This window comes from Mustela nigripes, chromosome 2 (genome assembly GCF_022355385.1).
Source record: "Mustela nigripes isolate SB6536 chromosome 2, MUSNIG.SB6536, whole genome shotgun sequence".
In the NCBI taxonomy this organism is placed as follows: Eukaryota; Metazoa; Chordata; class Mammalia; order Carnivora; family Mustelidae; genus Mustela; species Mustela nigripes.
Genome location: NC_081558.1, coordinates 217,794,732 through 217,809,545, shown reverse-complemented (window position 1 = coordinate 217,809,545; position 14,814 = coordinate 217,794,732). Strand labels below are relative to the sequence as shown.

Genomic DNA, 14,814 nt, shown 5'->3' with positions numbered 1-14,814 from the left:
CATCTGGTCCTGAACTTTTGTTTTTTGGGAGTGTTTTGATTATTGATTCAATTCTTTTGCTGGTTATGGGTCTGTTCAAATTTTCTATTCCTTCCTGTTTCAGTTTTGATATTTTGTATGTTTTAAGGAATTCACCATTGCTTCCTGGTCGTTACCTTGTGGGCATATAATTTTTCATGATATTCTCCTATAATTGTATTTTTGTGGGGTTTATTATTATTTCTCCTCTCTCGTTTGTGCTTTTATTTTATTTTATTTTTAAATTTCTTTTCAGCGTAACAGAATTCATTGTTTTTGCATCACACCCAGTGCTGCATGCAATACGTGCCCTCTTTAACTGGGTTCCTCTCTCTCACTCTCTTTTTTGATGAGTCTGGCTAGGGGATTTATCAATTTTATTGATTTTTTTTCCCAAAGAACCAGCTCCTGGTTTCGATGATCTGTTCTCTGTTTTGTTTTGTTTTGTTTTTTTAGTTTATCATTTATTTGTGCTCTGATCTTTATTATTTCCCTTCCTCTGTCAGCTTTATGGTTCATTTGTTGTTCTTTCTCTAGTTCCTTCAGGTGTAAGGTTGGGTTGTGTATTTGAGATTTTTTGCTTCTTGAGGTAGGTCTCTATTGCCATATACTTCTCTCTTAGAACAGCCCTTGCTGCATCCCAAAGGTTTGGAATACTGAGTTTTCATTTTTTTTTTAAATTTTTTATTTTTTATAAACATATATTTTTATCCCCAGGGGTACTTGCTTCCATGTATTTTCTTATTTCTTCTTTAATTTCCTGGTTAACCCATTCATTCTTTATTTTTTTTATTGTGTTATGTTAGTCATTATAAAATACATCCTTAGTTTTTGATACAGTGTTCCAAGATTCATTGTGTGTGTACAACACCCAGTGCTCCGTGCACTACACACCCTCCTTAATGCCTATTCATTCTGTAGTAGGATGTTCTTTAACTTCTGTGTATTTGTGTCTTTCCAGTTTTTTTCTTGTATTTGACTGCAAGTTTCACACTATCGTAGTCTGAGGATATGCATGGTATCTCACTCTTTTTGTACTTATTGAGGGGTGATTTGTGACCCAGTGTGTGATCTGTTCTGGAGAACATCCATGTGCACTCCAGAAGAATGTGTATGCTGCTGCTTTGGAGGGAAATGTTCTGAATATTCTGTGAAGTCCATCTGGCCCACTGTGTCATTCAAAGCCACTGTTTCCTTCTTGATTTTTTTGCTGAGATAATGTGTCCATTGTTGTTAATAGGGTAGTAAAGTCCCTTCCTATCATTGTATTATTACCAGTGAGTTCCTTTATATTCATTATTAACTGTTGTATATGTTTGGGTGCTCCCAAATTACGGGCATAAATATTTCCAATTGCTAGATCTGATCTTCTTGTTGGATTATCCCCTTTATTATGATACAATGCCCTTCTTCCTCTCTTGTTACAGTTTTTGGTTTAAAATCTAGTTTGAGGGGCATTTGGGTGGCTCAGTAGGTTAAAGCCTCTAACTTTGTCTCAGGTCATGGTCTCAGGGTCCTGGGATCGAGCCCCACTTCAGCGTCTCTGCTCAGTGGGGAGCCTGCTTCCTCCTCTCTCTCTGCCGGCTTCTCTGCCTACTTGTGATCTGTCTGTCAAATAAATAAATAACTAAATAAAAATCTTAAAAAAATCTAGTTTGCCATAATGGCTTTCTTTTGACATCCATTTACATGATAGATGTTTCTCTATCTCCTCACTTTCAACCTGCAGCATCTTTACATCTACAATGAGTCTCTTGTCGACAGCATATGGATGGATCTTTTCTTTTTAATCCATTCTGACATCATGTATCTTTTGATTGGAGTGTTTAGTCCATTTACATTCAGAGTAATTATTGACATATATGTATTTAGTGCCATTTTAATGTTTTGTGGTCGTTTCTGAAGATTTTCTCTGATCCTCTTTTTTTTCTTTCTCTCTTTCATGGTTTGTTGGTTTTCTTTACTGATATGTTTGGATTTCTTTCCTTTATTCTTTGCATATTTGTTAGTAGTTTTGATATATGGTTTATGTTGTATATACCTTTTTCTGCCCATAACAATCTATTTTAAGTGGATGGTCACTTAAGTTTGAACCCATGCTTTATTCCTGTCCTCCCCACATTTTAGGCGTATGTTGTTAATATTTCACATCCTTTTATTTTGTGTGTTCCTTGACTGATTTTTTAAATAGAAATATTAATTTCCACTGCTTTTATGCTTCCTGCCTTCATACTGTCTTTCTGTTTTTTTTTTTTTCCTACTCAAAGAGTCCTCTTGAATATTTCTTGAAGGGCTGGTTTAGTTTTTGTTTGCTTGGGAAACTCCTCATCTCTGCTTCTACTCTGAATGATAGCCTTGCTGGACAAAGTATTCTTGGCTGCAGATTTTTCCCAGTCAGCACTTTGAATACATCATGCCCCCCCCTTCTGGCTTGCAAAATTTCTGCAGAAAAATTCCCTGCTTGTCTTATGTGTTATCCCTTGTAGTTTATGGTCTTCTTTTGTTTTGCTGCTTTAGATATTTTTTTCTTTATCACTATGTTTTGTCATTTTAATTACACTATTTCTTGATTTTGGTGGGAGTTCTCTGAATGTCTATTTCCTTCCTCAAATGAAAGAAGTTTTCAGCTCTTATACCTTTTTTAAAGAAAGATTTATTGGGGTATCTGGGTGGCTTAGTCAATTAAGCAGCTGCCTTTGGTCCAGGTCATGATCCCAGGGTCCTGGGGTTGAGATCTGCATCTGGCTCCCACTCGGAGGGGAGCCTGCTTCTCCCTCTCCCTCTGCCTGCCACTCTGCCTACTTGTGCTCTCTCTCTCTCTCTCTGTGTCAAATAAATAAATAAAATCTTAATAAAAAATAAAGGGGTGCCCGGGTGGCTCAGTGGATTAAGCCTCTGCCTTTGGCTCAGGTCATGATCTCAGGGTCCTGGGATTAAGCCCCGCATTGGGCTCTCTGCTCAGTAGGGAGCCTGCTTCCCCCGCTCTCTCTGCTTGCCTGTCTGCTTGCTTGTGATCTCTCTCTGTCAAATAAATAAATAAAATCTTTAAAAATAATAATAAAATAAAAAGAGCTATTTATTTATTTATTTATGAGAATGAGAAAGAGTGGGGGGCGGGGAGAGGGAAAAGCAGACTCCCTGCTGAGCAAGGAGCCTGATGCAGGGCTTGATCCTAGGACCCTCGGATTATGACCTAAGGCAAAGGTAGCCACTTAGCTGGCTGAGCCACACAGATGCCCATGATCATTGCTTTACATTTTCAATCAGGCAGGGTGTCTGGATAACTCAGTCAGTTAAGAGTCTGACTCTTGATTTCGGCTCATGTCATGATCTCAGGGTCATTGGATCAAGCTCCACATCAGGCTCCCTGCTCAGCACAGTCTGTTTGTCCTTTTCCCTCTACACCTCCCCCCAACTCATGCTCTCTCTCTCTAAAAAATAAGTAAATAAATAAATAAATCTTAAAAAAAATTTTCCATTTTATCTGTTTCACTTAGATCTCTGGCTATGGCCTTGTCCTGTTCTTTCAATTGAGACAAATTCCTCTGTCTTCTCATTTTGTTTAACTTTCTGTGCCTGTTTCTCTGTGTTATGTCACCTGTTTTTGAAGGTAATGACTTTATGAAGAGGAGGTCTTATAGCACCCTGCCATGTGGTGTCCCCTGTTCTGCAGGGATTGGTGCTTCAGGGACTCTCTCCTGCCTGTGCTGCATGTTCTCTCTTGTGTTCTGGCCGCTTTAGCCCTCAGGCCTGTCATCTCTAGACTTTCTTTACCTGTTGGGCTACATGTTTGGTCTCTGTCCTAAATATGGCATATTTTAATTACCTGTGATCTGGTCTGCTTGTGAAATGAGATCTGTTACCACCGCCATCAGGACTGAGGCTCCGTGAGATTCCCATATTGGGAGATGCAGTGTGAGTAGACATTTGGATTGGTCTGGATGAAGGGGCCCACTGCACTGGGCCTGAGGTGAGCATGACTGGGAGTGGTGTGGTTCTTCTGGAACACAGGGGATGTGGGGCTTGGTGTAAGAAAGTTAGGTAGCCAGTGTCATCACTGGGGCTCACTTTTGCAGGTGGCTCTGTGCTTATGCTGAGTGATACGGGAGGGAAATGGTGTCTTCCAGTTCCTTCCTTCACAGAGGGGTCTCTTCATTAAATGACGCTTCTCTGGGATGTGCTGCTGGATGAAGAAATAACTCCCCCACTGTCTGCCTTAGGTGTTCTTCAGATCACTTTTCCCATGCTGTATGTCCAAGGGTTTTCTGCCCTGCATTTCCCCCAAGAGCATTCCCAATGTCCTCCAGGCTCTCCTAGAGCCAAGCACACTGACCTTTAAAACCTCAGGCTCTAAGCCCTGCTGGTTGTAGAACTCGTGAAATTCTGGTCCTCTTGCTTTCCATGCCAATGGCTATGGGGATTCATTTTCCCCATGTGCTCCCCTGTGTGCTAGTTTATCTGTTGCCACTCTCCATGGCCACAGGTACCTCTCCTCTGCAGTGGCCATGATCCATTTCTCTCCCAAGCCACATCTCTGCACTTCTTACCTTCTTTGATGTTACTTCTTCTCTCCCATTGGTTGTGTTTCTTCTGCCAGTCTTCAGATCAGTTTCTCAGGTATTTGGGATGAATTATCTAATTATATTTGTGGGAGGAGGTGAGCCACTGCCATCATCCCCACACCCCCTTGAATTTTCAGCTTTAGGTATGATGTGGTTTTCTGTTGTGGAGGAAGGCACTTTCTCTTATTTTCCCCTGAAACTCCATGAAAAGTTCTTCTTTCCAGCCTCAGAAGGCAGTAATACCCCAATATTTTGTTAAATCCGTGTCAAACCTGTATCATTTTAACCAGGGAATGTTATTCATAGTCAGGTCTGTGTAGTGGGGCCAGATTTAATTCCCTCACTTGTACATGTTTATTTTTGCTTGTGTTTTTCCTTTTTTAGAGTTAACAATTGTTTCTTATGTTTATTTGTTTCTTTGTCTGTGTACCTATCATTAAATCATCTTCAAATCCTCTGACTAATTTTTTCCCCAAGCTCCACTCAAGAGGGTGAGCATAATCAGGTCATCTACTAGCTTCCTTTATTTGGTGGAAACGCCTCTCCAGGAGCTCCCTCTGTTTGTGGGCTGATGTTTGTTGTCTACTCCCTAGGTTGCGCAGGGCACAGGTGTCATCCAAGGAGCTCCTCACCACTGCCTTTGGATTTTTCTCCATCTCTCTCATATGATGGGCCTCTTATTTTCCTGAATGTGGTGTCCTTTCCTTTCTGAGTTTATGCCTTTATTTGGGTGGAGCATACCTTCTGGTAGCTTTCTGAAAATTGGTGTATGGGAGATATATTTTGAGCAAAGCCTATCTAAAAATGGCATTATTCTGTCCTTATTCTTGATTGATAATTTAGCTGGGTATAATCTTCTGGATTGGAAGAGTTATCCCTTAGAATATTTTGTTGAAGACATAGAATGCTTCCAGAATTTCAAATGTTCCCTTGTGCTGTTTCTCAGTTAACCCCCCACCCACAAGGATTCTCTATTCCACCTTCTTTCCCTGTGGATTGGGTTTTGCCTCTTCTATCTACTCCTTAGTTTATGGCTCCCTTTGTTCAACAGAATGTCTGTGATAAGCACACATGTGGCTTCAGATTCAGTAGTTTGTTCTTTTTTTTTTTTCTGTGTTACAAGTTGCTACATTAAGCCTTGCTATGCATATTGCCTCATTATCTTCCCCAATAATAAAGATTTAGATTATTTGCAGATTTTGGCTACTATTCATGATGCTGCTATAAAAATTCTTATGGATTTTGTTTTTGGTGGACATATTTGCCAACCTTTTTTTCAGTATGCATCCACAAGTGGAATTTTTGGGTTGATAGGCACGTGTACAGTTTAGCTTATATTCTGTCCAGTGGCTTTCTAAAGACATTTACGTTCCCTCTGGCCAATCTTATGACTTATAGTTACCCTATATCCTTTATAAGATGAGGTTTTGTCGGTCTTCTAAAATTTTACTCATTTTGGAAAGGGTGTAGTAATACCACATCATTGCATTAATTTGCATTCCCTGATTACTAAAGCTGCTCATTAAGCATTTGGATACTTTTTCTTCTGAGGTGCATGTTCAAGTCATTTGCTTGATTTTTTAAAAGTAGGATTATTTGTATTTCTCATTGGCTTATAAAATTTATTATATATCTCAAATGTGATTTAATTGTTGTATATATACAGTGGTGTGTGATAAATGTTTAATAACTAGCTCTCTCTAAAACAAAACAAAAAAATCCCTGATTTGTTGCTTGTGCCAGTTCCCATGGCATATATACACCACAGCTCTCATTGATGTTCTGAACACAGAACTGGGAAGAACTGGTACAATGTCTTCCAGCCCTCCACTGGGTATGAGCATTACACACAACTTTTCCAAGTCAAGGACGTGTTTTGCTCATCCTCTTGATGGTGTCCTTTTTAAAAAGTCGACTTTATTGAGGTATGATTCACGTACCATAACAGGTACATCTAACATTTCTATTTGCTTAGTTTTGGAAAGATATACACCAGAGTGACCACTGTCACAAGCAAGTTACAGAACCTCATCATCCTGAAAATTTCCTATGTGTTCTTAATCCCACTGCATTGGGCCCTGGCTCCAGGACACTACAGAACTCCTTTCTGTGTAGGTTGGATTTGTGTTCTCTACAGTTTCACATATATTAAATTATATAGTATGAACTCTTAGGGACTGTGTTCTTCCCTGAGTGTATTGAGATATGTAAATATGCATAAGGTTGCCTTCTTTTTGTGCTGAGTGATATTTCATTGTGTGGATATAATGCAATTTGTTCCTCTGCTGAGCTGTTGATGTATGTATAGCTGGTATGAATATTCATGAACAATTCTTTGTGTGGACTTGTGTTGCCACTTCTCTTAGGTAAACAACTAAGAGTGGAAAGTCTGGGCCACATGATTGGTGATGATTGAGAGACTGCCACACTGGTTCCAAAGTGACCATACCCATTTTCATTCCCTCCAGCAAATGTATATTTCTCAGTTCTTCCACATCCTCACTGACACTCAGGGTAGTTAGACTTTCTAACTTGAGATGTCCTAGTGGATGTGTGGTTTTCATGGTGTCCATTGATGCATAGAAGTTCCTAATTTTTAAAAAATTTAATTTAATTTATTTATTTGACAAAGATCACAAGTAGGTACAGAAGTAGGCAGAGAGAGAGGAGGAAGCAGGCTCACTGCTGAGCAGAGAGTCCGATGTGGGGCTTGATCCCAGGATCCTGGGATCATGACCTGAGCCGAAGGCAGAGGCTTTAACCCACTGAGCCACCCAGGCACCCCCAGAAGTTCCTAATTTTAATGAAGTCCGGTATAATGACTCTTTTTCTTTCTTTTTTTAAGATTTATTTATTTATTAGAGAGAGAATGAGTGAGAACACGTGAGTGGGAAGAGGGTTAGAGGGATAGAACCTTTAGGCAGACTTTCCACTGAGCAAGGAGCCCAACGCAGGGCTCAATCCCATGATCCCTGAAATCACAACCTAAGTTGAAACCAAGAGTTGGACACTGAACCAAGTGAGGCACCCAGGGGCCCCTGACTCTTCCTTTTTATGTTTAGTGTTTTTGATGTCTCTGCCCACCACACATTGTGAAGATACTCTCTTGCTTATCCTTTTGGACCTCCACTATTTTACCTTCTGCATTAAGTTCTAGTATTCTTGCCTTTCCTCCATTAATTTTGTGCATGATGTGAGGAAGAAGGCAAAGTTTGTTTCCGCATACAGACACCCAGTTGGCTGCCTTCTTCTTGTGCTGTTGTCTGGTTGTCCATTCTCCTACTGCAGGGTGTTTCATGGTGTTTAACACTTAGACCCTCCATACTCCATGATGAGATAATCCGCATGTCTCATGTACACACACATGAGGTCTTCTCCAGGAGAGCTGCCCCGGGGTGAGGGTGTGCACAGGGTCAGCTTTTCCGGATGTTACCGACTTGCTTGGAAACTCTCACCTGCGGCACAGAGCAGACCTTTTTTCTACCGTCCTGGCCATGCAAGTAGTCATCAGACTTGAACACTTCTACCAGGGTGTTGGGTGTGGGGTCCCCAGGATTTGGAGATTTGCTGGGGGACATCCCAGGACTTAGCACACAGAGCAAAATCAGCCCAGGGCAAAGGTGCGTGGAGAGAAGCCAGGGGCTATGGGCACACATTTCTGGAGCCCTGCCCAGTGGGGTCATACAGGACTTGCCCAACTCCCCAGGCAGGAGCAGTGACAACATGCATGAGGTATCGCCCCCCCAACCCAGGGAGCTTGTCAGAGGTCAGCACCCAGAGTTTTTATTGGGACCATGTTATGTGGGCAACCTCTGCCTGGCTTGTACCAGAATTCCAGACCCCCAGGAAGAGTGGGTGTTCTGCACAAGCCATAGTATTTGTACAGTTTATGGCCAGTGAGGCCCTTTCACATGGGTGGAAACCCTCCCCAAATCCACATTCCCAGACACCACCCAAGGGCCCATGTTGTCAGCAGGCCTAAGGACAGCTGTGCCAGGCCTGCAGTGCTGGCTCTTAACTACATGGGCCTGTGGAGTACATCCTTCTGAAGTGCAGGGGCTGGAGACAGTCTGGGTTCAGGGAAGTCACCTGAAGGTGGCTCTCCCCCAGGCACTGCCACCAGACTATTCAGCCTGTATGTCCTTGAAAGAGGGTCCACGCCCTGGACATACATGTTGCCAGAGGCACCTCCTAGACTCTGCTGAAGGGCCGGATCCTGGTGGCTGGGATGACAAGCACGGACCACCCTTACGCCGGGGTGGGGAGTGTCAGATGGAGGTCTTTCTTGGAAACCACAGACATGAGTTCTGATGAAGATGATCAAAACAAGAATTTATTGGAGATCAACATCTCACAGAATGAGGGGTGATGCAGAAGCCAGCTCAGGAATCAGTGCAGGAGCCAGGGACATACAGGTCCAGTAGCAATGCTGAGACACAGCTCTGGAGATGGTATTAGATCTCCTCTGCTTTCACAGCACATGGGGTTCAAAGGCTTGGGGGAGCCCAGCTGGCCGTGCTGGGGTCACTGCCAACCCAGGTGGAGGAGGCAGGGCATATTGACTTGGGAAAAGTTGCTACTTGAGGAAAGTCAGCGGGACAAATGCAGAGTGGGGAACAGGTGACCAGTGTCCACCATGGGGCCCAGCGAAGGGGGCTGGACAGCTGTCTTGGTGCTCAGTGAAGAATCCAGGCTGTGCACAGGAACTCCTCAGGTTTGGAGTGGCCATAGAAGATCACTCAGCAGCAGGACTTCTGGGCTGAGGCGGGCACACAGCAGGCCTGGCGGGAGCCCACAGGGCGGCAGAGCAGGGACACGCAGGAGGCCCGGCGGCAGCAGCTGGGCTGGCAAGAGGAGGTGGGAGCACAGCAGGAGGAGGCGGGCACGCAGCAGGCGGGCCTGCACACGGGGCGGCAGAGCAGCGACACGCAGGAGGACGGTCTGCAGCAGGACGAGGAGCAGGGGCTGGGCTGGCAGCAGGAGGAGGGCCCGGAGCAGACTGGGGTGCAGCAGACGGGCTTGCAGCACACAGGGGTGCAGCAGACAGGGGTGCAGCAGACAGGCTGGCAGCAGTCTTCCTGGCAGGGGGAGGAGCTGCAGCAGGAGGGCTGGCAGCTAGACTGCTGGCAGCATGAAGAGCCTGAGCAGGGGGAGGCCTCACAGCAGACAGGGGTGCAGCAGACAGGGGTGCAACAGACGGGCTTGCAGCAGACAGGGGTGCAGCAGACAGGGGTGCAACAGACGGGCTTGCAGCAGACAGGGGTGCAGCAGACGGGCTTGCAGCAGACAGACACACAGCAGTCTTCCTGGCAGGGGGAGGAGCTGCAGCAGGAGGGCTGGCAGGAGCTGGTGCAGGCTGACTGGCAGGGGCTGGACCCACAGCTCGCAGGGGTGCAGATGAGGGTCAGGCAGGAGGGGGCACAGCAGCTGGGGTCACAGCAGGTGGGCGCACAGCAGGAGGGCTCACAGCAGGTGGGAACACAGCAGGAGGGCTCACAGCATGTGGGGACACAGCAGGTGGGAGCACAGCAGGAGGGGGCACAGCAGGTGGGGGCACAGCAGGGGGGCTCGCAGCAGCTCTCTGGGCAGTCGTCCACCTGCCAGGGGGAGTCGGGGCAGGAGTCACAGGAGCCAGGCAGGCAGACGCGGCTGCCGTAGCTCAGGTCACTGGAGCAGACGGACAGGGTGGACGTGGCCATGGTGGGGGTGGTGGGGCTGGAGGAGAGTGTGAGTGTAGTGTGGGTGTGAATGTGTGTGTGTGAGGTACTGAGCTGTCTGTCGGCTTTTATACCCTCCTGGGTGTGTTTGTCCCAGCAGCAACCCTGCTCGCCTCCCTTCCTTGTTGCTGTTTGGAGCCCCAGGGACTCTCATTAGCGACAGCTGCGTGTTTGGTTCTACGAGGTGTTTGCTTAGCTATAAAGCTCCTAGTGTGTTTTGGGGTCTGTTGACTCATCCTAAGCTGCCCGCGGTCTAGAGCATGCATTGAGCTAGAAAAGTGAGTCTGTAAATAGCATGTCATGGGGCCAGGTTGGCTGCATAAGAATCCATCAATTCCAATCCTAACTGCCCTTTTGTGGACACGTGGGTGGGTCTTGTGCACACTGGGGGCCCCTGCTTGTCAGCGTGGCACGGCTGCCGGTCAGAGAGAATATGGAGCCAGACATGTTCTGGTTGTGACTTCCTGGTCCTCTCTCTGGCGTGGGGAGTTCCCCTGAGGGCACGTGCAGGTGGCAAGCAGGGGAACGTGAGGCAGTCAGGTGGCCACACTTTCCATGTCCTTGGGTGGCCATGTGGGCCGCTTCTGCCTGACCCCTCACCGAGCCATGTTCATGGCCTTCTTACACCCAAGCCCTGCACAACTGGAGTACAAGCGGGAGTGCCCTATTTCCCGCCTGCAGGAAGTGCAGCTCCCACATAGCCTTCATTGGAAAAGCAATGGTTTTTTGTGTCTCCTGTTGACTTTCTTGACTGTTAACTGAAAAATTCCTGGGGTCACCCCAGCCAGAAACCTGAAGGTCATCCAAACCCCTTCCTTCTGCGAAGAATATCTTGGTGGCCACCAGGTGGTTCTGGCTCCTTCTGCTAAGTAGATTTCCATCCTCCCTGGTCCTTCCACCTTCCAAGCATGATGTCCTCACTACGGAGCCAGGCCCCACGTGCTGGGAAGTGTCGAGCTGGAGAACGCATGGGTCTCAACTCCGTGGAGGCCTGTCATCCGGGGGAGGTGGGTGCTTGGTGCCCCGTGATGATGGTGAAGAAGGGGTTCAGCAGCACGGGGCCCGGGGGAGTGGCGTCACACCCCAGCGGGAGGGCCCTGGGGGCGTGCAGGCAGCGTATGCTGCCCCTGCTGCATTGGTGCCCTCTGATTCTCACCCTTCCTGGCCATTCTGTTTCCAGAAGAGGTTTTCACCCCAGGCCTCTCACCTACGAGAATGTCCATGCTAGGGAAGAAAGGAGTTCTAGGAATTCAAATAAACTGTGGCCGAGTTGTCTTTCTATATGTCTTGAGTTATAAGCCTGGTGTAGATCTGAGCCTGGTTCAGCTTCTGGCCCTTCTGGAGATACAGGAACGAAGCTAGAAGTGCTTGGCAGGGGTGGGGAGGGGGTGATATTTGCTGTCTATGATGTGGTGGCCTCTGTTAGATATATGTATGCCGGCTGAGGATGGCCCCAAAACCTGGATAAGATACAAAAACGTCTGTGCAGAGCTTTTGAAGGCTGCTGATGAGACTGAGTGTTGAGGGCCAACGCGTGGAGAGGAGCAATCTCAGAGAGGTGGGCTGGCATCTCGGAATGGCTTTTCCTGAAGTGCAGCTGATGAATCCTGCTGTGGGGTGTGAAGGGAAGTGACTGGCATGTAGAGAGGCTGGCAGAGCTTCGGGAAACCTCAGGAAGGGTGGAAAGAACTCCACGGGAGTCTGCAACTGCAGAGGCAACATGGACCTAAGGGTCAAGAACCCAGGGAGATGGCAGTCCCCAAGAGGAATTCCAGAGCTACAGGCAGAATCTCAAGGCATTTACCAAATTTTTATGCTACACAGGAAAGGTGCTAAGAAAGCCAGCGGAAAGCCCTTAGAACCCAAGCAGAGATTTGGCAGCCTCATTGCCAGGGGACTCATAACCCTGATGACTGGCCAAGGAGGAGCCAGTCTCAGGTGAGACCCCAGGACAGCTTGGCCCCAGGAGGGGGGAACGCTCACATCGGTATGAGTCCTCTGCTCCACCCAGGCCACCAGCCAGAGTGAAACTCCTCGGAAGGAGAGAAACTCATCCAGAGCTGCGAGACTTTTTCACAATGTCAAACATTCAATCAAGAATTACAGTCATGTCAAGAGACAAACAGATGATAGAAACAAGCCTGAGATGACAGTGTTGGAGTTAATCAGACAGACTTTCGAGAGAATTGTGTTGAAAGTGCTCCGGGAAATTGGTGTAAGGAGGGAGACCTTTATTGTAAAACTGAAACACAGACGAAGAAACAAGGAGAAATTTTTGACTGAAGAGAACACAGGGCTGACATTTATGAACCGATCCATGGCTGTCCTAGCAGTGTGGGAGGCGGACAGTGGGAACGGAACAATGGGATGGCATCTTTAAGGGGCCAGTGAAATGACTGCAGAACTGGAATAGAGCTCCCCAAGAATGCTGATCAGAGGTGAAGGTGCCACAAAACATCACCAGACCAGCAAACGCGGAGTGGAGTCCTCACCAGAAGATGCACTTTGAAGTCGCCACCACAGGAAGCTTTCAGGTAGGGCCAGAGGCCAGAAGTGCAGGAAAATGGAGGAGAACCTGAATGGATAGGTAACACTACAAGTAGAGTGGAAACCTGCCCGCAGGTCCCTTTGCAATGTTATACTATATATTATATTTACACTTTCCTGTGGGCTCTACACTCTAGTAGAGATGAACGGTGCAACACAAGCAGGGGGAGGAGCCGAGGTGTGCTGGGGTCTCAGGGTTGCTCTGGAAGTGGCCCGTGCTCCAGATGGGCCCGTGCCCATCAGACTTGGCCATCGTAGGAAGGCATGCTGTAGCCTCTGGGCTGACCTCTGAGACAGTTACGAAACCACAGACAACAACTAATGAATGGGACAAGGAAGATAAATAATAAAAATGCCCCAAAGCAGTCAGGAAATAGTTTGTAAAAGGAACATAAAACATTTTAGACAAACATAAAACATACAACCTGACTGCAGATATAAACCCAACTATCAATACTGAAATTAAATGTCAAGTATCAAATAAAATATTTCAATTTACAAATAAATAAAATAGAGTCTGACAAAAATGAAAAACCTGCATACTAACTCTAAGAACTAGATCTTAAATATAAGGGCATAGGAGGTTTGGAAGCACAAAGATGGGAAACATATAGACAAATACAGAGGACAATGTGAGATTCTGTGAAGCCCTAAACAAGAAAGAGAAATCTTTATGCATTCATGGGAAAGGAGCTCCATTGTTACATTAAGTTACAAAAAAACAGAGTGGGTAGATTATGATACAATGTGTATTTTTAAAATGTACATTATGCACCTATGAGTACGTGTACAGAGAAAGATGACAAAGTCAATCTTCATTATTCATGGATTCTTTATCTGTGATTCACCTACTCACTAAACTTTCTTTGTAACCCCAAATCAATACTCATTGTGTGCCTGGTCATTCGCGGACATGTGCAGACTGCTCCAAATTTAAGAAGTGGACCCGTGTTCCCAGCTGAGGTGGAATGAGGCTCTGCCTCCCATGGTGGCCCCCAGACTAAGCCTGTCCTCGCACTTCATGTCGCTTTTTGTGCTTTATGCTGTGATTTTGCTGGTGAAAGTGGTGCCAGGCGTAGCGCTGGCGGTCTAGAGTTCTGAGCACAAGAGGGCTCACGTGCCTTATGGAGAAAATCTGCATCTGATAAGCCTTGCTCAGGTGTGACTGAAGGTGCTCTTGGCGGGGAGTCCACTGTTAAATAAAATGTATCTCAAGTATTTATTAAATAAGTCGCTTTAAACAAAAACACACATCTAACCCACCATGTATTGAGGGTTGCTGAAAATCTGACCAGAGCTTGCAGGGACCCAACCCCATATTCACCTGGGAGCGATGGTCCCGTGTTCCCAGATTTGCTAATTCAGTGTTTTTGGTGACTTTCTAGAACCTAGTGACTGTGTAACGAGAATGCACTCTGTGTGTGCACATGTGTGTGCAGAGAAAGAATAAGGGACAATGAGACTGAGAGACGGCACAGGGATATGGGGGGGAATGGAGCTGTTTCCTGAGAGGAGGCTGGGGTGCTGGTACTCAGGGCCGAGGGACACTCGCCCGATACCCGCCATCCCCTGCTCTGATAACCAGGGCTGGGACTCCTGCTCCCCAGGACACAATGAGACACTCTGGAGTCAGCTGCTCCAGGAGTTTTATGAGCCAGACAATATCCTGGCAAACAAACACCAACATGGCCTGGGAGCCGGAACTAGAGCCTGCTGGGGGCCTGGGAGACAACAGCCAGGAGGGTATAAAAGCTGTCAGCCTCAAGCACCACACACACACACTCACACACTCACACTCACACTCACAGCCTCCTCCAGCCCCACCGCCCACCATGGCCGCATCCACCCTGTCCGTCTGCTCCAGCGACCGGAGCTACGGCAGCCGCGTCTGCCTGCCCGGCTCCTGTGACTCCTGCCCCGACTCCTCCTGGCAGGTGGACGACTGCCCAGAGAGCTGCTGCGAGCCCCCC

General features: G+C 46.7%; 3 protein-coding genes across 4 annotated transcripts in view; 2 read left to right on the top strand and 1 right to left on the bottom strand.

Annotated features, from left to right (window-relative positions):
* Positions 1 to 14,814, top strand: part of TSPEAR (thrombospondin type laminin G domain and EAR repeats) — a 239,321-nt gene that overhangs the window by 66,693 nt on the left and 157,814 nt on the right. The window lies entirely within an intron of this gene.
* LOC132012463 (keratin-associated protein 10-12-like) lies at positions 9,320 to 10,279 on the bottom strand. Its single transcript, XM_059392494.1, has 3 exons — positions 10,101 to 10,279; positions 9,779 to 10,001; positions 9,320 to 9,736 (listed from the first exon to the last, which is right to left on the bottom strand). Exons 1-3 carry the CDS (start codon positions 10,277 to 10,279, stop codon positions 9,320 to 9,322), a joined length of 819 nt encoding a protein of 272 aa, XP_059248477.1.
* Positions 14,677 to 14,814, top strand: part of LOC132012467 (keratin-associated protein 10-8-like) — an 856-nt gene continuing 718 nt past the window's right edge. The window contains exon 1 of one of the 2 annotated variants that reach the window (XM_059392497.1): positions 14,677 to 14,812. In XM_059392497.1, the coding sequence (XP_059248480.1) occupies positions 14,677 to 14,812 (136 nt within the window). Of the gene's footprint in view, position 14,814 lies in introns of both variants that reach the window. The other variant, XM_059392498.1, reaches the window with a different exon arrangement.

What these genes read in the sequence shown, in the direction of transcription:
- LOC132012463 (XM_059392494.1), bottom strand. Translation starts at nt 10,279, where the DNA reads ATGGCCACGTCCACCCTGTCCGTCTGCTCCAGTGACCTGAGCTACGGC. An exon ending in GCCCCCTCCTGCTGTGCTCC is followed by an intron (nt 10,002 to 10,100) that starts CACCTGCTGTGT and finishes CCCCAGCTGCTG; the next exon opens with TGCCCCCTCCTGCCTGACCC. An exon ending in CCCCTGTCTGCTGCAAGCCC is followed by an intron (nt 9,737 to 9,778) that starts GTCTGTTGCACC and finishes GTCTGCTGTGAG; the next exon opens with GCCTCCCCCTGCTCAGGCTC.